General features: G+C 44.9%; 1 protein-coding gene across 7 annotated transcripts in view; it reads right to left on the reverse strand.

Annotated features, from left to right (window-relative positions):
* Positions 1-2,391: 2,391 nt before the first annotated feature.
* Positions 2,392-25,005, reverse strand: part of RASAL2 (RAS protein activator like 2) — a 162,951-nt gene continuing 140,337 nt past the window's right edge. For 3 of the 7 annotated variants that reach the window (XM_056844393.1, XM_056844397.1, XM_056844396.1), the window contains 8 exons: positions 22,216-22,417; positions 19,539-19,732; positions 16,294-17,194; positions 10,735-10,854; positions 8,269-8,471; positions 7,088-7,175; positions 5,784-5,814; positions 2,392-2,638 (listed from right to left, as the gene is read on the reverse strand). In XM_056844393.1, coding sequence (XP_056700371.1) covers positions 2,499-2,638; positions 5,784-5,814; positions 7,088-7,175; positions 8,269-8,471; positions 10,735-10,854; positions 16,294-17,194; positions 19,539-19,732; positions 22,216-22,417 — 1,879 coding nt within the window. In that variant the 3' untranslated portion in view covers positions 2,392-2,498. The remainder of the gene's footprint in view (positions 2,639-5,783; positions 5,815-7,087; positions 7,176-8,268; positions 8,472-10,734; positions 10,855-16,293; positions 17,195-19,538; positions 19,733-22,215; positions 22,418-25,005) is intronic. The other 4 variants (XM_056844394.1, XM_056844399.1, XM_056844395.1 and 1 more) reach the window with 3 other exon arrangements.

Here is a 25,005-nt window from a genome sequence, read left to right on the forward strand (position 1 = left end):
CAATCCATTTTAACTGCAGTGGGTGCAAGACCGACTCAACTGTTGTTACTAAGGAAAATATGTCTAGTGTAGGCTGAAAGAAAAGACATGCAATAGTAAGTTACATTGATAAGGGGTGGGAAATGCAAGATATTAGTACCTATAGTCAGTTAGGTATCCAAAGTCCATATTAAGCCATGGGAAGAGGTACATTGTTAATTAAGTAATTCAGCAATTTTGCATTGTACTCTCCCTTTGAAGTTGGTTTGTAAGAAGATTGTAACTATTAGATCACCAACAGAATGCCCTGGAAGGCTGAAATATTCTCCACTGGTTTCTGAATATTGTGATTTTTAAATGTCATATTTATGTCTATTTAATCCTTTGCATAGGGAGCAACCTTTGTTCTCTGAATTCCCAAGATTTCATTTTTTTTTAAAAGACTCAATGCTATCTCCCCCTCCCCACACTGTGAACTAAGACTGGGGTTTCTTCACTCTCTGTAGGCTCTCTGTGCTTCTGGGGTGTGGGAGTCAGAGGCAACCTGTGCTGGAGAAACACTGCCCCCCTTTGGCCTGTTTCTCAGGCCACCTAAGCATGAACACTCAGAAATCCTAGCAGCCTAGGTGAGGAAGTGGAAACAACAGAATATGCAATGCCATCCTCAAAGAGGAAGGGGGCAGCAGAGAAAAGGAAAAGCAGGGAATCCTCACAATGCATCAGGGAAGCAACCCGTCCAAATGCAACACCCTCTTTCCAAAGGGCAGGTGAGGGCAGCCAGGGCTGGTCCATGCAGATTTTCTAGGGCACTAGAGGACAAAGGGTGCCAGGGGCACCAGAAGCAGGAAGCCCCATGGTGCTCTGCTTCAGCATCACTGCATGGGTCACCAGACGGGCTGGTGGCTCACCTGACTGGGTTGGCCAGCCATCGGGCAGGTCAGCATGCATCTGGACCGCAGCTAGAGGTGGGTGGGCTTGTGGACAGAGGGGTGTGCATCTGGGCCAGCCAGCCAAGAAGGGATGCATGCACCCAGACTGATGAGTGAAAGAAGGCCTCTTACATGGGAGGAAAGTGGTTCTAGCAGCAGAGTGTATTGCTGGGGTGCAACCCCATTGTCTACCATTCTAATCCTTGGCCCGCAAAGTATCTGGCTGACTTCAAACAGGGCATTTTTGGCTCTGGCCCCGGATTGGTGGAAAGCCATTCCTAGTGAGATCAGGGCCCTGCGGGACTTGAAACAATTCCGCAGGGCCTGTAAGATTGAGCTATTCTGTCAGGCATATGGTTGAGGACAACGGCGTTTTCCATATTGCTGCCCTCCCCTCTCCTTCCCTTTTCTTGATAATTACTCTGTTATGTGGTTCCTTTTCCTCGCTATGTTTTTCCCGTCACTCTTTATACTGCCTATAGTCGAGGAGCCTGGTTTTTACTTTATTGAGACTTAATTTTAATATGTAAATTGTAATTTTAATATGTAAATATGTAATTTTAATATGTACTAAAATGGTTATGAGCCGCTCAGAGCCTGACCTGGTCAGGAATGAGTGGCAGAGAAATCTAACAGACAAACAAACAGACCAAAGTATAATGTTGACTGTTTTTCCTGATTAATCGCAGTCAGGAAGCCAAGTTTCGCATGTGGGTGCCCAAAAAACCCTCTCGGCCTAGGTGAGGAAGAGGGGGTAGACCTACTAGAATAGGCTCAGGATGACGCTCCTTTTACAGATGATAATGAGCTCTGTTTCACATTTCCCTGATTTTATGTTAACTCTGTCTATCTACCAAAAAATTCTTTCTCCTCACCCACTCTGAACGGACTGATTTCTCTTTCATTGGCTCTAGTTTCGGATATGGAGCGAGTAGAAGAAATAAGGAGTTGGCATGTTTGTCAGTGGGAGAAAATTGATATTAATGGCTGTTGTTCTTTAATACACTTTTCTCTGTGGTGGAAAGCTTGGGTGGCGAAGATACGTACACAAGACAACCATTCGCCATCCTCTGGCTGGTGTAAGAAGGCCAGCTACAAGAAACAGATGGACTGGCCACAGACTGCCTCCATTTGCCACCCCCTTGCTGGTGCAAAAAGACCCACTATCAGCAGCAGAAGGAAGGGCCATGATCAATCTCCATTTGCTGTTTAGGTTGTAGTCTGTTCTGCCCCTGGCCTGGGGGGTGATAGTTGAGGGACACCTTGTCCCCGATGTTAAAAAAGATATTGCAGGCTGCTGCCATGTTCAAAACAACTGAGGCGCATGTTGGAAACATGCACCAGTGCACAACTTGGGAGGCAAACTGTGACTGCTTGTTGTACCTTGGAAGGAGCTCCCTGGTGGCAGCACGCTGGGGAAAGGCCATCTTCAAAAGAACCCAAGGGGCAGCAGCCCCTCTTTCCCAGTCTTTCTCTGGTGTCCTGCTTTGAAGCAGGCATCTTTAGGGAGCACAGGGGGAGGCATGTGGCGAGGCTGGAGAAAGGAGAGACGGCAAGTTGTGGGGAGAAAATGGCTGTTAGCTGCTGCTTTTAAATTCCCCATTCTCCGTTATTGAAAGCTTCGTCGGGGAGATTCCGTTGCGCGTCTGCATGCTGTAATGATCTTTTACTTGTGTCAGTGCACTCATCAGACGGGTGTTGGCTGATTCTAAAGACTGGATCCTTTTTTCCTGCAAAGAGACACACAGCACAAGATCAGAACTGTCCACGTTCTCTGGCTGAACCACCCAAGCAGTGAGTGGAAAGGGGAGAGGCACCGGGTTGGCACACCCCTTCCTGGGAATGACCCACCACTAGCCAGGCGCAAACCAAGCCAGAGGGAGTGCATACCCAGGAAAGGATGGGTGTGCCTTGCTTGGGCCATCAAAATATCTTGAAACTGGCCCTTCTGTTCAGTTTCATTGTAGCCCAGCTCGCAACATCTCTGTCTCAGGATGGCCACCGTTAAGGAGACCTGCCCCCCCCCCCAGTTGATCCAGCCAGCCAAGCTGATGCTCAATGGCGCAGTGGAATGAGCCTGCCTCTTTCTGCCATCCAGCATGGTTTCTGTGGAAGCTGCCAAGCAGCTGTTATTGAAAGCTAATTTAGGGGCAGATCACCTTGAAATGTTGAGGCAGAAGACAGCAGTGAACTTCCTAGAGGTTTAAGGGCTTGTTTTGGGCACACAGGAGAACAGAAAAAGGCAGAAAGCAAATATGAGTGGATTTATTCTCACGTGTCGCCAGTGTGTATGGACCGGGATCACTGATGGTCTCCCGGAAGAAAGCTTGCAATATGCTCCGGTACACCAGAAATTATAACAAAAAACAGATGCCAGCAGTACGAGAGTGCAGCAGCAACACGGGCAGAGGTGTGTGTGGGAGGGGAGCAGCAGCCAGAAGCTGGAAATCAGGAGTCATGTGATGGGAGGGGAGGGGAGGAAAGAGGAAGTGCACATGGTGGGAGGAGGGGGAAGAAGATGCCATTGACAAGACACAAAAACCAAAGAGGGCGCCTGGCACCTTAAACCCATTCCAGCTCAGAGAACTCCAGGACCATATGGCCTCCAATAGCCCTGCCTCTCTGCCATTAATTCAGAAACTGGGGAATGGGGAGGGGGCACCAAAAGAATGGTTGGACATATTAACCACAGATGTGTAAATCATAGGCCCTGTGTGGGAGGAGAATCAAAGCAATGAGCCACAAGGACCTACTCTTTAACCTTCAGATAAATCTATATTTTTCAAAATGGCACCAGCCAAGAAGGAAGCACACACGGGGTAGGGCTGGTGGGCCTTTTAATGGGAAACCAGAGCTGCATTTTTGGCATTCCTGCCTTGACAGCAAACCTGGCGCTTCACGTGATGGCACTGCAAGGCACAATGCAAAAGATGGGAAGGAGAAATAAGGTACAGGGGGCACAAAACACTCAGGAATGGACACGTTGCTTCCTCTGGGAGAGGAAAGCAGCGAGGCAGCCAAGTGCTGCTGATGCTGCACGGTCTGGGCTCACAGGGACTGCACAAGCCCTCTGGAAACAAAGAGGAGCTGGAGAGCTGTAGGAACCATCCCCCAAAGCAGTGCATTCCCCAATGGTATGGGATTCCCCACACGGTGACTGTGTATAAGCACCCTCTTGACTTAAGCAGATGGCAGCTCCCCTTCCTTGGTGGGGCTGTCAAGTCTCACTGGAGATTTGCATTTGACGCTTCTAATTTAAAAAAAAGCAAAACCGCCCTTTCAGGAGCCCACTTCCTATATTGGAGGGTAGGTTGCTATTTCAGCAGGCACGTCGCTCTGCGTTTGCAAGAGCCTTTATTTAGTTAACGATTCTCAGTGTTTTCCCAGCCGCATGCTAATGCATCCTGGCCCACTGTTTGGGAATGTGTGTGTGTAAAGTGCCTTCAAGTCGCAGCTGACTTATGGCGACCCCTTTTGGGGTTTTCATGGCAAGAGACTAACAGAAGTGGTTTGTCAGTGCCTTCCTCTGCACAGCAACCCTGGTATTCCTTGGTGGTCTCCCATCCAAATATTAACCAGGGCTGAACCTGCTTAGCTTCTGAGATCTGACGAGCTCAGGCTCGCCTGGAATGAGTGATCTAAATCAGGAACCTTAGAGAGAACCTCACTCCAGAAAGGCATTGAAAAAAGCAAGTGGGAGTGACTTTGAGCACCCTCTCCCTAGATCCAGCCTGATGCAGGAAGATGTCTGTTACACTTCCCGCAGGTTTGGACAGAGCCTAGAACCATGTGGTGGGGAAATATGTCACTCAACTCTTTCTTTCATGCCATGCCCATGGAAAAGCCAAAGAGGATCTTGGCTCTGATATCCCTGAGAAAAGGCTCAGCCCATCATTAAGGCACATGCAGAGTCAATAAGGAGAATGGACAGCCACAGGTGGAACATATCCGGGCATATTTCCATCTCATGGCTTCCGTCAGCTGGGCAGGGATCTTTAGGGTGTGTTCTGTCTACCTAACTACAGACCATACATGGAGGAAGCCTGCCTAAAGCCAACATTTTCTAACAGAAATTCTCTTTCTCACTGGATGTTCTCCACTTCTTTGTTCTTCCTGCTAAAACAAATCAGTTTTTTTTCCTTAAGAAGAATAATCTTTCCAATATATCTGAGCAAATTCTTTAAAATACACTAAGCCAAAGTTTCTGAAAATGTCCAACACTGAAGGTCCCTCTGGAACCCAGAAACCTGATTCAGGGGTGGGGTCTTGATTATACTGAGTGTCCTTCAGAACCCCGGGATGCTCCTGAATTCACAAAGGGGCTCCAGTTGTCTAGCTTGCAGTGGGATCAATCCATGGAAAACTGGGGTCCTTTTTATTGTCCATGAGCCATCTGACTAAATTAGTCCATTTCTATTTTCCTACATCAGTTTCAGATAAGACTGAGGAAATTCACATGACATTCCTCCACTGAAATCTAGAGAGAATGACTGAAAAACTCTAAATGAAAAGATGTTGTTGTTGAGATCAATGCGCTAGATACTCATCATAATCTTCAAATGGCTTTTGTAATATGAAATGGGGATTAGTTTGCCCCTCTAGCTACTGCTTTGTAGCTATATGTGTGACAATCCAAATAAAACACACACACAAATCTTAAAGTGGTAGATATTATTTTTTGGACTTCAAGGGGAAGGAGGCCTTGATGACAGCTCCTTGCTCAGAAAGCAAGAGCATTGGTCCTCCAAGGAGGGTCCCATAATGCATCTGCATGAGGTGCAGGGAGTGGCAGGAGCTGGAATGTGTAGGGGGGGCAAGAGCGCCAGGCTGGGGCAGGGAGATGCTCAGCTAGAGAACTGATCAGGTGTTACTTGCCTGCTTGCATTATCTCATCCCCAATTAAGACCTGTAATTTAACACAGCGGAGATGTCACTTGCAACCACAAAAACCCAGAGTTTAGGGCAAGCTGATGTTCTTGGGAGGGAGAGTAGGGACATCCAGGCTCTCCCACCCCCACCTCGCTCACCCATCATAAGATCAATAAGTGGGGGGAAACCACCAGGGGCTATATCGAGAGGGAAAATGTAGGGTCCTTCAGCTCAGGACAAAAAAAAAAGTAAAATCTACATTGCCCCCTTCTCATTTTGTAAAGGTAAGGGCTCTCTGCTTTGGAGCAACTGGGCAGGACACAAAGTAAGGGCCACGCGCTTCCTAGTGAACCCATCAGGAAACCCAGCAGTAGGCCTTTGTTTTCCCCATCTCTGTTGCAAAGGTCTCTGTACTTTCAACATCACCGGGCTCTTGGTTGCTGTGGGAGAGTCAGGCACTTCAATGTGGCCCAAATTCCACTGGTTGCTGGGGCCACGGTCTGGGCCTGAGTGAAAGCCTGGCATTTCTAGTTTGATTTAAAGTGCCATGGAGCATGTATGAATAGGCAGCCAATGGACAAGCTCTGGCTTTTTTTTTTTAAGTGATGGGTGAAGGCAGGGGGAACATGGTTAATGCCAAAGACACTTAAGAACAAGACTACCCCATCATGATAAATGCTCAAGCAGGAGATTTCTATGCTCGGAAGACCAGCCCTCCCCAACAGAGCCGCAAAAGCACAGCATACAGGAAGTGATCCAAGTGATTGCTTCATGTGTAGCTTCAAAGCTCTTTTCTTCTGGCTGAACAAATGGAAGCACTCCAGGGGGAAAGCAAAGGGGGCCAGAGCAAAGCCTTTTAAGGCTAACTCCAAAAAGGCAAGTACAAGGACATGCGTTTAACTCCATAGGCACCTCTCTTTCCCCCATGCCAGCCGTGCCCAGTGCCAAAGGAGCACCACCACCCCACAGGCATCATGCCAAGCCACGGCCAAAGCATTCTCTATTTTCACATCAGATGACTTTCTGCAGCAGCAACTCAGAGCTCTTGGCTCAGATTCCATGATGCTTGTCTGTCAGGAAGGTACATGTTTGACAACGCATGGTTTAGGTCACCTGAGGCAAGAGTTACCCTGTCCTGAAGAGGCACACTGACTAGGGCTTATCCCAGTGAGATAGTTCCTGAGTTGGGCATTTCCCAGGCGCTACTTCAAATGATTTGCAATTGCAGGGCAGACTAAGGAGGGGGAATGGTGGTGGCAGAGTCCGCAAGCAAAAAGAGAAAAAGAAAAGAGAAATATTCTGCTCCTTACCTGTGCATCAATTATTTTCTGTTTAGTCTCTATCACGTCTTGCATCTTCTCATGGTCTTTTTTAAGCTCTGCTTCAACAGCCATTAGCCTAGAATAGAGAGCAATAATTAATTGGGGAGAAAAATCTGATTGTGGCTTTGGAGGTGGAGGGCAAGGAAAAGCAAAAATCAGCCCAGCACCTGGCTTATTCCATTCTGTTCCTCCATAACATTTTCTGCTGGTAAATCCGACATCATTGAAGCACCTATCTTCTTCAGGCAGGTTCATCTAGTTAAACAGCACTCGAAGACCACACAAATGCATGAAGCTGCTTTATACTGAATCAGCCCACTGGTCCATCAAATTCAATATTGTCTACTCAGACTGGTAGCAGCTTTCCAGGGACTCAGGCAGAGATATCTTTCCCATCACCTACTAACCTGATCCTGAACTAGAGATTCCAAGGATGGGACCCGGGACCTTCTGTGATGCCAGGCAGATGCTCAGCCACTGAACCATGGTCCCTCCCAAAGACTGGTTTCCAAGCACTTCCCCTGGACCTGCTACTGGTTCTGGCATAACCCTTTAGTGAGTGATCTCAGTCCCTTCCAACCAGTCTCTCCATGTGTATGATCCAATTCCAGTTCTAGTGCAAAAAGAGCACCACTATGCAGATGAGCATTTATCATTTATCAAACCACCTTTGGCGTATCTTCAAGGCAGCTGTTAAATATTAAACTAAAAGTAGAGTAACAGCCTTATCTTTACGAGACATCTAAACGGTAATCATGAGAACAAACAGGAGAGTGTGAAATCAATGGAGTGATAAACGACGATCTTAAAGAAGAATATGTATCACAACTGAATAAAAAATGGGCGTTTCTGTCTTTGCCTTTCTACCCAGGCAGACTCTCTGATCGATTGGACTGTCTAAGAATCTGCCAAATAATTCGTTGAGAGGTAAAGCATTATGTCTGGCCAAGAAGAAAATTTTTCTAAAGGTTGGAATAGTTAGGAATTTTAGATAGACTGGGAGCACTGGAAAAGCTGGGGTAATCTGTCCTCAGGAAGAGGGAGCACATTTCCATGTGTATGATAAAGACAACATTCTTTGTCTTAAATGCCCAGGTTGCAAAGTTAAGACGTCTCTTTGTACCATGCCAGCTTCTCCCACCCTGGCCAATGCTCTCCCCTCTCCTTACCTGCTGATGATGCTCTTCATTTGAGCATCCTTCTCTTCCTGCTGCCTTCGGAGCCGCTCCTCACTGTCTTCCAGCCTTGCTTTGTATGCTGTCAACAGCTGCTTCATTTGCTCCTCTTGAGCGAGGAGACGCTGTTCATATTCTTCCAGCCGGCGACTGGATACTGTTAGCCGGTTCTTCAGATTGGCTATCTCTTGCTCATACTGCAGACGGGAAGAAGAAAGGATACAGTCTGAGAGGTGTATTGCTCACTGTGGTCAACTTGAGGCAGAAACCAGACGAGAATCTACTGAGAGACTGTTAGGATAGGATTTAACTCCCCTTGCAGTCCCCATTCCCTAACCTTATAGCTTGTGGAGAAATACCTTGCACCCTAGAGCTCACATCTATATTACAGAATTGTGTCTGCACTTTACCCATGCCTCAGGAACCTGACTGCAGGTGAGCAGCTGGCAAGAAGAAAAGTACAGGAGATGAGTGTTTGATCCCTCAAGCACAAAGAACTTCAAATGGCTTCAAAGGATTGCATTTCCAATCCTTTAGCAGAAACTGTCCATGTGTTTTTCAAGGATTTTAATTCCTCTGAAACCATGAGATTGGAGTTTTTCTATGAAATAACTGTTTTTTGTGTTCCTTGTATAACTTCATCTTGCCCATATTGGCTGCTGCTCACTAGACTGGCGCATGTATTCATTGTTCAAGGCATGCAGGCTCCACAGGTATTCATGCTGGGCCTCCATACACTTCTGGAGTCCCAGGAACTTACACTGCCTCTGCCAGGGTTGTAAAATTATAAGATTCAAACTACAGAAACCACATCCTTCTCTTAATTTCCCCAATCTAGAGCCCTAGAGGTTATCACTTCTACCAAAAAATGGGAGTAAATTCTCTACAGACTACTGATCTGCAAATCCCAGGGTTGTTAACTGGGAGCAGTTGGGGGTGGGTGGGAGCACTTTGGGGTGGAGTCAGGGGGAAAATCACATCACATGATGCTCTGATGTTGTCTCCCCACCCAGTTTGTCTCCTGCCACTTCACTGAGCGAAGGTGGGGCCCGAAGCAGTAGAGGACAGAGGTTACCCAACCCAGGACATACCAAACAGACCTGCTCCCTCTCTACACCACCTTGAGCTCTTTGGAGGGAAGGGTAAAAAATAATAGCCATTAGCAGAACATGTGGCCACTCTTCTATGGCTACCCAGCCGCAGGCTCCTCTACTCCAGCTATAAGAGAGCTATAATTAGCTCTCTGTTCCTTCCCTTCTGTAGCACCACACTATGATCTTCATCTTCTGAGCAGAGAGGCTCAGCAACACTGAAGCTAGCACAGGGAATAATGGAGCTGGAGTGAGGAGAGACCTGCGATCCCTGATGTGCTGGCAACCACGCAGGGGCCACTCAGACCTGGGGCCCAGTCACCTTGCTGCTTCCCCCACTGAAATGCCTGGTGTGGCAGGCAAAGTCCAAGGGAGCACCGGGAGTCTCTGTGCCAGCTAACTCTATAAGACTCCTTCCATTCCCACCCTCACCCCCACTGTGCTCTAAGTAGAGGTACTTGTACAGTTGGGTTGAGATTTCACTCCCTTCTGTTAGTCTCCCCATGGCATGGTCTTGTCTATAACCTTGAGTCAAACATTATGGGAACTGACCTCTCTTTGGGAGTGTCTTCATTACAGACTTCAACAGGTTTAACATTTTCCTCTCCCCAGGGAATCCTGGGAACTGTCTTTCTATGTAGAAGGTCAACAAGCCCTAACCTATAGTCTCAACAAAACTATTATTTTATTGATTATTCCAAAGATTCTTTGGAAGAAACTGTAAAAGTTACACTAGTATAAATCAGTCGCATGTTTGTACTATAGTGACAGTACACCTAGGTAGGACATAAAGCAGTGGTTCTCAAATTTTGAATTGGCCCCCAAAGTTGGGCTGTGAGGCCAGGAGGGATGGAGAGGTTGAGAGAGAGGAGTGAGGTTACCAGCCCTGCGCTGGCAAACCCACACGAGCATTTGGAGGGCAGAGCATGGGGAGGGGGGAAGCCATGGCATCTGCAGCGCTCTAGGAATTTTACCAGTTTCTATGTTAATAACCATAGAGATTTGAGGAAGCTCCTAGCATGTGAAAGACATAGTTATTTCTTTCACCCCTCCCTATTATTTATCCTGCTGCTCCACTGAGTGAGCATAGGAGATGGAGCACAGGGACGGGAGGTCGCCTGCTGCTGGTTGGCAACTACTAAGCCTAGAGAGGAAATGTTGGGAGTCTGGATGGCAAATTTGGGTTTGCCTCTGCATCACATAGGAAATGGCTATGAAAGACAGCCGGTTGCTTAGTAATGCTGCCTATTAAAAATAATATTAATAAAAAATAAAAAGATAACTTGGAATGTTTCTATTTATTTATATGGTCAATCTGCCCTTGGAGTGTGCGCTGAAGAACATAGTGCCTCCTAAGGCCAATTCCTACCTTTTCTGCATGCTTGACTTCATCCTGGTCAGCATCTTCTTCATATTGCCCATTGTTGAGGACCCAGGCGGCTGTCCTTTCCACTGGTGACATTGTGGCAGAGTCTACCGGGGACTGAACCTGCAAGCAGAGCAAGAGGAAGACGTAGGTCACAAGCCTGTCAAATGGAGAATTATTCCACCCACTGGCTAACCAATTACTCTGTTCCTCTAACGTGTGTATGAAGAACACTCATGGGCAGGACCAATTACATGGCTTCGTGTTATCTGGATGTCGCTCAAGAAAATACCATATAAATATCAATTTGGTGGGCAGATGCATACAAGATGATTACTTAACTGTCAGTATGGGGATTTTCTTTCCCACTGACTGGGGAACATTGTACTCAATAATGACAACGTAAACATTGGACAGAAAAAGTAATCCCAACCGATGAATAACCTGTATTCATTATCCTTCTGCAAGAAAGACCATCCCATTTATGGAAAGCCAAGGTGATTACAGTGACAGATCTGGGAGATTCAAATCCCCACACTGCCATGGAAGCTCGCTGGGTGACCTTGGGCCAGTCACTCTCTGTCAGCCTAACCTACCTCACAGAGCTGTTGTGGGGATACAAAGGAGGGGATAATGATACTGTAAACCACTTTGAGTCCCCATCGGGGTGAGAAGCAAGGTGTAAATATCTAAATATAAACAAATAAGGCAGATTTAACATTTTTGAACAGGGTGGCTAGTTTGGAAGAGTTCTCACCACACTGACTACCTTTTCTGCTTTCAGTGTTGCCTCATGGTTCAGACTGTAATTGGGGAAGCCTACTGGGCAGGGGAGTCAAACTCAATTGTTACGAGGGCTGGATATGACATAAATATCACTTGGTCGGGCAGGGCCATAAGATCGCCAGTCAGATCGAGACGGGGGAGCTGCCTCGACTGCCTCGCAGGCCAGATAAGAGCTCTCCAAGGACCGGATCTGGCCCATGGGCCTTATGTTTTACACACCTGGTCTAGTGCCTATGGTACTGCCAGTGCACCTTCCCCCATCCTCTGAAACTTAGAGCAGTTTTGCAATGGCTTTAAAAACATTTGCCGCCCTTAAGAACACCTACATGGCAGACAGATTTGGATGTGTGAACCACAAAATGGTGGTCGGATGTAGAAATTATTAATCTGATGAAGCAATCACCAGCGAAACAAAGCTTAAACCGGTGGCTTGTCATATTGTTGACATAATTTCTGGCTGTGATTTTTACCACGGTGCTTGCTGCACACGGACAACAATACAGCCTTGAGAAAGAGAGAAAGAGACATTATTGGTCAGCCACCATCAGCTGACTACGGAGGAGCCCAGTGCTTATACAACACAGAGGATCGCAGCAAGTGAATGTGTTGCTGTAGAGACTTGTGTGACTCTGATGAACAGTAATTTGATCCTGTCTCTTTATAGTTATTTGATAAGCTTGTGTTAGTTGTAATATTACAAGGTTTCTTTGTTTATAATGATGATTCTGTGAACTGGAAGTACTTGTCTATGTGAGCATAAGAAAAATATTTATAAAAATAACAAAAGGAATTTTTGTGGCTGCGTGTTGAAATACTGTGTGATAACAGGAGATTTAGCCAGCCCTTAAGAACACAGCACGAAGGATAAACATATACGTGTGCTGTTTTAAAATACCGAAAAAGTGGCTGGCCTTGTCCGATGCACACATGGAAGTGCCAGAATGAGCACTGGCCAGTATATGACTTCCTGCCGTGTTACATTTGTAATTCAAGTTGAGGAGTTGAATGTGAACAGGGCCAATTAGGCAGTTGCCCAGTATGCCAGTTTTTAAGGGGTGCCAAATAGAAGTCAATTTCTCTCTCCCAATCCAGATTAGCCCCCACCCCCCAGCTGCTTGTTAGGGTCAAATTACCTGTCTAGTGTTCTAGTCACGGAGGTCAAGCATCTCATGCAGTCTGTCCCATAGTCATTTAATAATTTTAGAGGGGCATCCAAACTACAGTTATACTAGGGTTGCCAGGTCCCTCTTCTCAACCTGCGGGAGAGTTTGGGGGCGGAGCCTGAAGAAGGAAGGGTTTGGGGAGGGGAGGGACTTCAATGTCATAGAGTTCAATGGCCAAAGCGGCCATTTTTCTCCAGGTGATCTGATCTCTATCGGCTGAAGATCAGTTGAATTAGCAGGAGATCTGCTACTACATGGCAGTTGGCAACCCTAAGTTATACCCTTCTAAACAGATGGCTTTTCCATGGACTTTGAAGGGTTGTTACTCTGCTTTGGCTGGCACATTAGGCCCACAAACTGTACTTAGTCCTTTTTGCACAACTACTAAGTGTACACTAAGTTGTAGCAAGTAATGCAGGTAAGAACAACAAGAAAAATGGGGTCGGGGAGAAAGACTACTGAAAAAGTTTGTTCCTCTTCCTGGGGCCACCAAGAGTTTGCTAATAGAGGGACCACCCGTTACAAGGGGCCAGTAACTTCTGACTAATGCCAGAGAGAGATCCTAAAAGCAGCTGTTTTCAGAGGGAAACCAGCCATTGCTTTTTTTAAAAAAAAATTGGTATGCTTTGGCACAACCCAAGATCTTTTTGTACTGGGCACAAACTGAGTTACTCTGTAAAGAAATTCCAGAATCATCCTCAGGACTGCCCTTCCACCGCAGTCTTTACTACCAATGTTTTAAAACCTTTTCCTCCTCTTGTTTTCCTTGTCTTCTCTCTCTTTTAAAAAAAGGACAGCTAAGGAAGAGTGGTATAAAACTTGGAAGTAGTTCATTATCTGTGTCTTTCAGGTTGCCTGATAATAACGGTATGGCTGCCACTGGAGTTTCAATTGGTTCCTCTCCTACACACACAATAGATATGCAGAACACAAGTTGACCTCTTCAAACTCAGTAAAGAGCTCTCCTCTGTTCTCGGAAACAAATAGCAATTAATAAAAAACTGGGAATTCCACAACCATCCACACCCACAGACCAATTGCAGAAGGAAAAAAAGGGCAATATTTTTTTGGGGGGAAATTCCCGGCATAATTTGCAATTAAAAATATGCTGTGGCATTTGCTGAAATGCCCCCTTCCTTCAAAGACAAAAAGACCTCAGACGCCTGATGGCTTTTTACAGGGCCTGGAACAAGCTCCAAATGGACCAAAAGGCTGGAAGTAGAAAAGCTACCTAAGGAATCTGTTGAGTTAAAAAAAATGGAATGGAAATCCAAGTGGGCAATTTGTAAGTTATCTGCAGGTGCTGCTCAGCCAGGCCAATGGTGCTGACGGTTGCTTCAGGGACTTCAAAAAAGGAGAGGAGAAAAAAAAGCACAATTCAGAACACTTCATGGTTCACCACCACCATTTTGATGTAAGCATCACACACTCAGCCCAAAGCACGAGAAAAAGCAAAAAGGAGTCTTGTGACAATTTAAACAGTTATCAGACAAACTTTCATAGCTAGTGGGGACTTAGTCCATGAAATCTTATGCCACAATAAAACTGTTAAGTCTTTAAGATTACACAAAACACCTTTTTATTTTCGCTGCAACAGATTAATGCAGCTATCCCAAAGGAATTTATTACCCACAGGGAAACTGCAAAAATACAACCACGCCGGGGGTTTGCCAACCTGTTATCCTGAAGAAAAGTGAGGCTCTTTTTAATGTGCTTTCATCATAAAAGCTAGTCCTGTCAGTAGGGTTTCTGTCCTCCAGGTGAGGGCCTAGAGATCTCCCAGAATTACAACTGATCTCCAGACTACAGGGATTAGTTCTGGAGAAAATCTGAATTTGAGTCCAGTAGTAGCCTTAGAGACCAATACATTTTTCAGGGCATAAACGTTTGAGAGTCAACGCTCCCTCTCTGCATCTGATGAAGGGAGCCTTTGACTCTCAAAAGCTTATGTGCTGAAAAACGTGTTAGTCTCCAAGGCTACTACTGGACTTGAATCTAACTTTTCTACTGCAGGTCAACATGGCTACTCTCCTTAAACTACCTGCAGAAAATGACAGCTTTGGAGTGCAAACTATGGCATTACATCCCTGCTGGGCTTCCTCTCCTCCTCCAGACTCACCCCCAAATCACCAGGAATTTCCCAGCTCAGAGCTGACAACCTTACACTGTCAGTGATAGCAGGAAACTACTACTTAGAAAGACTCCCCCCCCTGCTAAAAAAAAAAACACAAAAAAACAAAAACAAAACCTGGCTGTGTATTTCTATCCTGTCTCTACTGCCTTTGAGTGAGTACGTGTTTGTTTTGCAGCCATTTCCAGTAACACACCCCTAAGGGAAAAAAACATACCTCAGGAGGATGTTCTATAAGGCGAGCCTTTATACCAGCAAAAACTGTAAACACGACATGCGTAACTGTCCCCGGAGGGAGGGGGGCACACGCCAAAAGAACAATTGCTGGACTTCCAAAGGGCAAATCCGTATTACACTGGTCTATGGATCTCTATTCTCTATCAGGTAAAACGTTCAGGTCCCTCGACAAAATCAATCTGAACAACTTAACTAATAAATGAGACAGAAGCCCCATGGTAAATGGGCAGCATATACCAGCATTCTTAGCAGTTTGGAATCAATTCTTCTAGCATCAGCAAGGATGCTAGAAAACATGTATGGCTGACTCCATTTACAATGCATGACAATGAGTTCTTAAAGCAGTCAAATGCTTTATAAGAATAATCTGCAGGAACCATTACAACAATCCTGTAAACGAAGCCCTTAATTATCCACCCCCATACTGCAGATGTTGGACCCAGAGAGAGTAACTTGTTTAAGGCTACCTACTGAGCTCATGGCAGAGGAACAGTATGGACTGGATTCTTCCAGACCATAACTGTAGCCACTGTGCTACACTGGAGTTCTCTTCCCAACTGTGGTTTGTTGGAAAAGGTGTCATTTTGAGAGGATTTTTTGATTGATGGGTGATTGCTAGCTTTATCCAGCTTTTAAAAGCATAGTAGACCCCCCCATAATGTGTGCTACATTTTCTCATGTATAGCCTTTATTTTTAAAAAGAGGACAGATTTGTAAGCAAGACAAACTGGTGGTCATGGATTCAAATGCAAATGTCAAGTTACACCTGCTGTTCCTATGCCAGTGGCAGCCATTTTTAAGCAATTACACCACAAGTCAAGCCCAAAGAATAAGACAGGACTAATCTAATATTTGGAGGACCCCCTCCTCCCCCTTCCACAGTGCCTAGAAGTGGTTTGGCCTCTAGTAAAAGGAGCTAGGGATCATATAGGACAGCAGAATTAGGGAGAACAGCAGGCCAGGCCTACAGGCTATCTTCTTCCTGCCCGGAAGTGTCAAACACTCCTGATAATAAGGACAGAGACACTGTCCTTCAGTGTTACTACTCTGAAGATGCCTGCCACAGTTGCTGGCGAAACGTCAGGAAAGAAAATTCCAAGACCACGGTTACACAGCCCGGATAACGTACAAGAACCAACTCCTGATAACCTTGCCCCTTATGGGACATGGCGTCGCATCCACTGTAAAAAACAAAAAGGACATCTGGCCTTAAATTTCACGGTACATGCACAGTGACTGTCCTACCTGCTGCGTCTGCTGCCGCTGGATAGCCCGCACTTTTGGAACCGGGCTTTCTCGGGAAGAGGAAGACAGCTGCTGTGACCGATTCCCGTTTTGGAGAGGCTCTGTGGTCATTGCAGCGGATGCCGCAGAAATGCTTCCCGTGCTTCTGACAGAGGCGCTGTGGGGAAGAGCCTTTGCCCTTGCGCCCAGCCCCGCTTGGTCTACTTTGTGGGCTGGCACCTGCCCAGTACTACTCTGCCGTGGCAAAGCGACAGGGATGCGTTTGTCTGCCAGCGCACCCCGCCAGGAAAAATCTTCACTTTTCACACTCCTTCTAGTGACGTCTTCCATACTGCCATTGCCAGGGCTGCTCATTTTTAAGTCATCACTATGTTGGCTTCGGGAGCTGGTCATGCTGATGTTTTCCAGGCTTGAGTCCACTGACATTGTAGACTTTGGGTGGGAGGGAGTGGGGGTTGACATTGGCTGGGGAGGAGTGGGCTGGGGCACTGGCTGGGGGAGGGTGGGAAGGGGCATGGAAGGATTGCTAAGGTGGTACACAGGATTTTGGAAGGACAGGGGTTGGAGATTGCCTGGCTGACTCACTGGTGACTTCAGGGGCCTTCGACTTTGGGGGGCACTCTGGGGCATGCCGTAGAAGACTTTCATGCCTGCTGCCTCCCCGACTGACAGATGACTCCCAGACGAACTTAGGGTACTGTCATGAATCATGCATGCAGGAAAGCCCTGCGGGACATTAGAATCCTGTAGATCCATCAGAGATATACTCCTGGCATTCGGCATGACTGGGTCATCCCCTTGATCTGATGATGTAGCACTCCTTGATGCTGAATGCTGGATCCAGAGCAGCTGGCCTTTCAGCGAATATTCACTTTCCTGGGCTGATGTCACTTTGCTCTCACTGAGGAGTGGAAAGGAAAAAGGTATTAATTTTTAAATGCTGGGGGGGGGGGAGTCTAGAAACTCCTTTCCTATAATATTGCAGTTAATCATCTCAATTTGTTCTAAAATTCAGTTCAATAAACCGTATCACTTAAATTCTTGTGGTATGATCCAGCCACAGCTAAAAATTAGTGTTTCACAGATTTCCAGGGAGTAGGAGCAAAGAGTAAAAGAAATGTGTACAAGGTATGTTAGTAAAACAATAGGACTTGTAAATGGATTTTGGCTGGATTATGCCACCACAGCCTCTAATGCCTGCCACTACCTAGTTGACAGTTTATCTGTGAAAGAACCAATAAAACTCAGACTTTTTTACAAAGCTTTCCTTTCTCAAATGATCCCTCCTTCCAGCTACAAAGTGCATTTCCAATTCCATTTATCTCAGAATTATACTGAAAACTGTTTCAGATTCCAAGGCCCTCTGCTGGGTCACACAGTTACCTAGAGGCCACTACTTTAAGACTCTCTTAGTCCCACAAGATAGTGCTGCATAAAAATATTACACAATAATGGCAACTATATTATACACAGAACTAAGAGTTCAGATACAGTGGATGAATTCTGGACTCTCCCACTACAGATTAGGTGGCGTGTTATATCTTTGAAGACTACCCCATATTAAAACAACAACAAAATATCTACACTTCTAATGAACTAGCACATCATAAACTAGCTTTAAGATAGGCCTGTCCTATTTTCCTAAATTCAGGAGGGTGTTTTTTTTCCTGTGGAAGATGATTCAAAACTGTGACTGTCCTTGCAGTGTTACATACACAGTTCCATCACTTTAGCTACCAAATTGTGTTCCCCTGGCCAACCAAGGTAAAGAGAATGGGTACACGAGACAGGGCCTTTTTTTGGTAGAAGCACCGAAATTGTGGAACTCCTTGATGAAGAGTAGATCATTTTACTCTGTCATCAAGGGTCTTGCTTCATGGAGCCTTTAAGGTGTTATGCTCATAACTTGGAGTCTTAATAAAAAAAAATAGAATGGTTTTGTGTGATGTGTACAATAACTCTTGACTTTTAGGGGGGAAACTGGAGCTTGGTGGCAGAGCACGCGTTTTGCATGCTGATGGTCTCAGTTTCAACTCCTATCATATCTCAGATAGCAGGACTGGGAAAGATTCTAGTAATAGACCTTAAGAGAGCCTTTGAAAGTCAGAATAGACAAGACTGGGCTAGTGGGACCCAATGGTTTAACTCAGTATAAACATATTCAAAGGGGCGGAGTGGGAGGAAAAAATGGCCCTGCCTTCTCTCCTCCCACATCCCCTGATGGAGGACTTGCTTGGTGAGGTGGCATCCAAACACATAACTTGCTCTCTCTGGAATGCCACTCTCTGTGGCCTAGATCCAGTGCATAATTACTCAGAAGTAAGTCACTGAGTATTAACAAGTTTACTCTGAATTAAGCCTGATTCATTTACAAGCTCCTTTCGGCTGAATACTGGCACACATCCTCCTTGGCACACACACCTGATCTCTTGCTGTCTCTCTCACCACCACCACCCTGCCCTGAAACATTTAGAATCACTGCTGTGTTTTGCAGAATTGTGAACAGGGAAGAAGAGAATTGCTGAGCCAGGGAAAGGAGAGGACATGGCAGGCTTTTGCCAGCTCAGAGACATTCTCTTCCAGGTTGTGGAGAGACTATTCCTCAGTCTTGGCTATGATCCTTTGCATTCCTCCCAAGGAATCCCGCTAAGACTCAGCGAAAGCTGCCTTTCCACTCCCTGGAAAGAGGATGATGGAGCCCCTATCTATGTATTTGGGAAGGGTGGACATCAAAGATGCCTCCCCATCACTGAAAAGCCTCTTCCTCTCTGTTGGAGAAAGCATTAATGGGAATCCTGATCATTCTCCTGGCAGTTCCTATCAGTTCTCCCTGGGGAAATCAGAGCTTTCCCCAGCTCCACTCCCATTGATCCAGAAAACAACCTGCTTCTTTTGCTGGCTCCCTTCCTGCTGCTGTTTCCTAGCGAGCTCCTCTGGAACTGGTACCCACACTACCAAAAGCTTCCTCATGCGTGGGAGGTGTGGGGTGCATGCTGTTGTGGCAGGAAGGGGGAGGAATAGAAGAGCACAAGTGCCCATCAGCCAGCATTCAGAGCACCAGGCAGGAGCCTGACCACACTCCAGAGTTGCAGCCCACTCAGAAGTCCCCAATGAAGTCGATGGCTTCTCAACCCCTAAAGGTCTCATATAGGAGGACAGTCAACCCTGCTATTGTGGACTCTAGCAGTCTTCATTTCGGATGTGTATGGTACCAGGTAGCCACTGCAACAACCAGCACTACGTACCTGTCAGTGGGGTCCTCGAATATCTTCTGAAGCCCCGAAGACAGGCTCACATTTGGGCTTGAACTATGCTCTGTTAACCGCCTCAACTGCTGTTGTGTTGGAATAGGGTTTGATACAGCTTTTGCGATGTCCGAAAGAATCCGTGGTAGAGGCCCAAGTTTTTCAACTGTTGCCTGTAGGAAGGAATTTTCACCCTGATTCGAAAATAAGCACCGTGCCATCCACCATTTCAGGTTGTTTGGGGGTTTGATTGTGAAAGTTTTTTTTTTTTAATAAAACAATGATGAACACGGGTGGAACAGTGGAGGTTGGAAGGAAAAGAAGGTGGTGGGGCATTTGTGTGTGTGGGTGTGGCATGATCACAATGCATTGTGATGGAGCAGCAGAACCATGACGACCGGGCAGATGGAGAAGACGAAACAGGGTGCAGCAGACATTGAGGAAAGAAAAGGAAATAGAAATTAAAACGTGACCCCCCAAAATAAAAACGTCATGCTCAACAAAAAAACAAAACAAACAAAATTCAACAAACTGAGGCCATTCCAATGCAAAACTGTCATGCAAAGCAAACCACATTCAAGGGTTGGGTGGTAGGATCAAGGGGGGAAATAACAAAAAAACTATATAACAGCTAGCCAACAACAAAAAAAATATATTCAGAGAACTACACAGTCATCTGCCTGTAAGGAAACTCCTCCCCCACCCCAACTAAAACAGTCTTGTAGTCAGGGAAATGCATGCTGACACACAGGGAGATTGGCATTCATGGGATTTGTGAGGGGACTGAAAGAAAGCACAGGAAGTGCTCTGTGTGTGCGTGCCTTTGTGTGCGGCTATGTCAACAAGCTTTTATAATTTAGCATTTCCCCCATTACCAATGTTATAATGAAAGAACCTACCTGCTTCTGATTAGTAATTTGATTACATCTGATTAATTTTCTTCTTTCCCCCTCAGCGTTTCCAGGTATCATTGACATTCATTCTTTCTCTCTCTCTCCCTCCCCTCAGCTTTTCCAGCTATCATTGATATTCATTCTCTCACCCTCTCTCCCTCCTCTATCTATCCATCTATCTATCTCTGTCACACCTTAAAAGCCACTATTGCTTGACTTTTGGACCAAAGGGAGACAGAAAGATCAGTTATACCAGAGAGCCCATCTCCAAGACCATATCGGCCCAAGACATTGTGGAGGTTTTCTTCTATCTTGGCTTAGAATTAATTATTTATAGAAGAAGACTTCTTTCCAAAACTCTTCCCATAATCAGCCTCCTTAGATCAGAAGAAGAACAGGTAACCACAACTAAAGCCATTCCTACCCTTAAAAGAGAATTTAAAACGATAAGTGACACACTTTAGTACTTCCTTCAATCTCAAGTGATCCCCAGCTATACAGAGCCTTGTTTCTTTGCTTACAGTGAAGCCACAAAGCAAAAGCTTTAAAAAAAACAAAAAAACTTTTATCTGCCTTCATGTCAGTCTATATTCATCACTCTTTTGGGAAGGAAGCACATGAACTTGTCATGGTATCCTACCAAACTCTCATTTTAAGTCAAGGGCCATTTTGGTTTTCAATGTAGCTCTCTTGCAGGCCACTTTTTCATCCTCAACCAAGATCACTCTTCTGTTTTTAACCAGCCCCATGAAGATCAATCAATGGGGGACTAGGATATGTCAATGCATGCAGCCATTCGACTGTCCTTTCTAACAAAAAAAGACAGTCAGCCAACCTTTCAAACAAAGAACGGCAGCCAACCTTTCTAACAAAAAATTGACTGGAGTTTCATTTGTGTGCGTGTGGGTGCATGTGCGAAAAGGTCTGGGAAATCCACAATCAAATCAAACCAAAATATACAAAGTTATGTTCCTGCACAGAATTACTTACACAGTGTGCAGACAGGAAATCAAAGTACATTTGCAAACACAGAATAATAAACCCCATTTCCATCACCACCCAACCAACTACCCAACAATCCGTTCCTGTCAGACTGATATAATCATAGAGAATTACGGACAGCAACATAGTACTTAAAAACTTGGGATTGTTATGTGAATTAGCCTCTGAAAGCAACACAGCCACATCAACATGTCAACAGCGTCGTTGCTTCATGTGTACCTTTAGCCTGGTACAGACTTAACATTTTCCAGTCTCTTAAGTATGGACTGTACATTCTCTTCCCCACCCTTCAACCTCCCTCTCCTGTTCTCCTTCCCCTGATCAGTTTTAATGATAGTGTGGGGAACTATCTAAGGACACAGTTTCTCAAATCAACAGTGTACAGGCGAAAAGAAGCCCAAACCAAAACAGAGACCAAACGTGTGTTTAAAACTTCAGATGTAAGGCCGAAAGGAGAACACCTCAGGCTATTCAATAAGAATTTTTGCAGAGTATTTTTTTAAGCATATGCAGAGGCTGAACGAAGGAAATTAACGCACTTCGCCCATATCTCCTTGTTCATCCTGTTGGACACCTCAGAAAAGGAGGCCTAAATCGACAGTTATGCAGAAAATGAAGGCTGACCTGACAGTCAAGTACCCGATTTTTAAAAAGTGCTAACTTTAGAAACATTCCATTAAGCAGTTTGCTGACACTCCCTGCATATTCCACACCAAAGTTTACTGTTGCCAGGAGACAATCACCGATCTAGCCACCCCTCTCTGCCCTCCAGCCTGGATTACCTTATCTAGTTGGCACACCACTTCCCACAACAGGGAATGCAAGATGGCAATTTCCCTCCCCAGATCTATGTATCCTTCAAATCCTGGCGTGTTGGAGATGGTGTCCGCATTCGAAATTTCCACCAGGAAGCGTTTCATGCCTCCCCACTCATGTTCCAGAAATTCATTCATAAATGTAATATATTCTTCTTTGTTTCCAAATCTTTAGAGGAGGGGAGAAAAAGAAGAAAGAGTCATAATTTGGGCAGGTAACTCTTGGAGATGGATACACAGTTTTCATGGGAAACGTATGAGTTTCACACTTTGGCTTATTAAAAGACCAAGTTTACTGTTGACTGCTTGGCATGCTCTTTATTTACATCTCATCTGGAGGCAATACTTTTTAGAGAAAGTTCAGAGTTATATGATACAGTAACTGCTGACCATTGTGTGTGTTATCAATTTTTATGCTGTAAAATGAAATAATTATTTCATATCCTATTAAGGAATTTCACAAATTAACTTTTGTGAAAATTATTTTCTTCAGCTAAATGACTAAAGATATATTGTTGGATCTATTTCAGATAAAAACATCTCTGAGAGAGAACTTATCTTGAATAGTACAATAGAGGGTTCTGAGCATCTTGAACCTCTTCCAGCAAACCAGACAAAAACTTCAGTGTGATAATTATCTTTTAGTGAAAAAAAGAAATAACTCTTCTTATTGCACAAGAAATTAAAAGATACACACTAATGCTAATTAACCGTATAAGTACTGAAAAACCACATGCAAGGAAAAACAGATTTCTTTGCATTTCTAAGCTTCACTGAATGTATGAGGTTTAAAGCAAATCATGTTTCAATTAACTGTGTCAGAATGCATTAGAATGTTTGGGAGCCCAATCCAATATGCACAGAGAGAAATCTCACCTATATCCTTTTTGCAGCCCTTCCACAGAAGTCTGATTTGCCTTGTGTATAACACTTTTTATAAGGAAATGATAGTTGCAAATTATGACAAATCTTTCTAACTTTAACATGTGATTGTTTTCTTCATAACATGATTGATCCTTTATATTGATGGTGAGATAATTGTGCAAATCTCATATTGCTTGTTAACTACTCTAGCAAGATTAAAAGGATAAATTTAATGTCTGCTTGCAATTAAAATAGGAATAAATCCTCCATTTCTTCAGGTACTTTCATTAACTTTCAATAGATAAAAGAAATCCTGCACATTCATCCTGAGCAGATGCTGAATTTATAGAGAGATCATAAAAACTACATGGGAACATGTATGATTAGCATGAGTATCTGTGACTTAATCGTACATACATGTTAGGCAAACCCTGATGTACACTATAATCTCTGGTCAAACAGGTACTGCTGATTTTCATAAGTATCAAAAGACTGTTGGACTACAGATGATAGTGGGGCAAAATAAGTGAGTGAATGGGAAAGATATTAGTTGTACCATACCATCTTCAACTCCTCTTCAAGCTATTTCATTTATTCACTTGTGTCCTGATCAATTAGTATTGCTGGCATCTCAAAAACAGGACTAGAATTCAAAAGCCCAGCTAATAACTTGCTTACTAACAGAATTAATCTACTTTAACACTGCTGAAGTCAATGAATTTTTTTTTAAAAAAAACACACGAATACTTGATGTATCTGCTAGGATGCACAAAATGTGGCAAATCGATATTCCTACTTCTGCATAAGAAACTAGAAGAGTATTTTTCTCTTCCCCCTTTTTGCTCCTCAAAATATTTCCCTGAATGCTTTGCAAACCCCAAAAGATTATATTCCATCACAAAGTTGCTTCCTAGGCAGAAAAACACCCAATTTTTCAACAGACAACACAGGCTTCAAAATATTCTGGCCCTTCACTCCCTGACTCTAGGGGCTACAAACATCAAACCATGCTAGCAACAAGCAGGGTAACACCTGCTTTATTTGGTGCTGTTTAGGTTTGGTTTTTACCATGCAGGCATTGTGGCCCCTCCTCCTCCAACGTTCATGGACATTAAAGCTATGATGAGGCAACTGCGCTGTCCTCAGAATACAAGGGTAGATTAGTTAGTTACAAAGGACCTAGTTAGGAAAACCAAAAGGTGTGGATTTGGAGAGAAAAGCCAACATACTGCAGTCATTCCCCTGAGAATGCAACAGCACCTTCAAATGCAGAACCTGAATAATCACTCCTTTGATTAAAAATAAGGATTTGCGTATAAGGGACAAAATAATGGGGGACACACTCAGGGACACCATTGAAACTGGGGCTACATCAGTCTCCTGACCAAGTGATTGGGAGCAGGGAAAGATTGAATCCCTTGTGAACTTTGTCCCAGAAAGCTGTCTTTTTACTTTGTCCTGTAAAACCTAATGGATGCCTGTGAGCTAACCTTGGTCTACTCAACGTGAAGGCTCCTTCTGCTCTGAGGTAAGGAGGGAATCTTCAGAATGGGTGATTCCCGTTGCTTGCTCAGGGAGGCAGGAACCAAAACTTTCACTTCCTGTCTCCACTGAGGAATCAACTCCTCCTCTTCAGTTCCAATACTTTCTGAGCTTAGAATCATAGAATCGTAGAGTTGGAAGGGACCACCAGGGCCATCAAGTCCAACCCCCTGCACAATGCAGGAAATACACAACTACCTCCCCCCCCCAAAAAAAACCCCAGTGACCCCTACTACATGCCTCTCATCATCTGCCTAAGGTCATAGAATCAGCATTGCTGACAGATGGCCATCTAACCTCTTCTTAAAAACCTCCAGGGAAGGAGAGCTTACCACCTCCCGAGGAAGCCTG

The sequence above is a fragment of the Euleptes europaea genome, chromosome 2, assembly GCF_029931775.1.
Source record: "Euleptes europaea isolate rEulEur1 chromosome 2, rEulEur1.hap1, whole genome shotgun sequence".
In the NCBI taxonomy this organism is placed as follows: Eukaryota; Metazoa; Chordata; class Lepidosauria; order Squamata; family Sphaerodactylidae; genus Euleptes; species Euleptes europaea.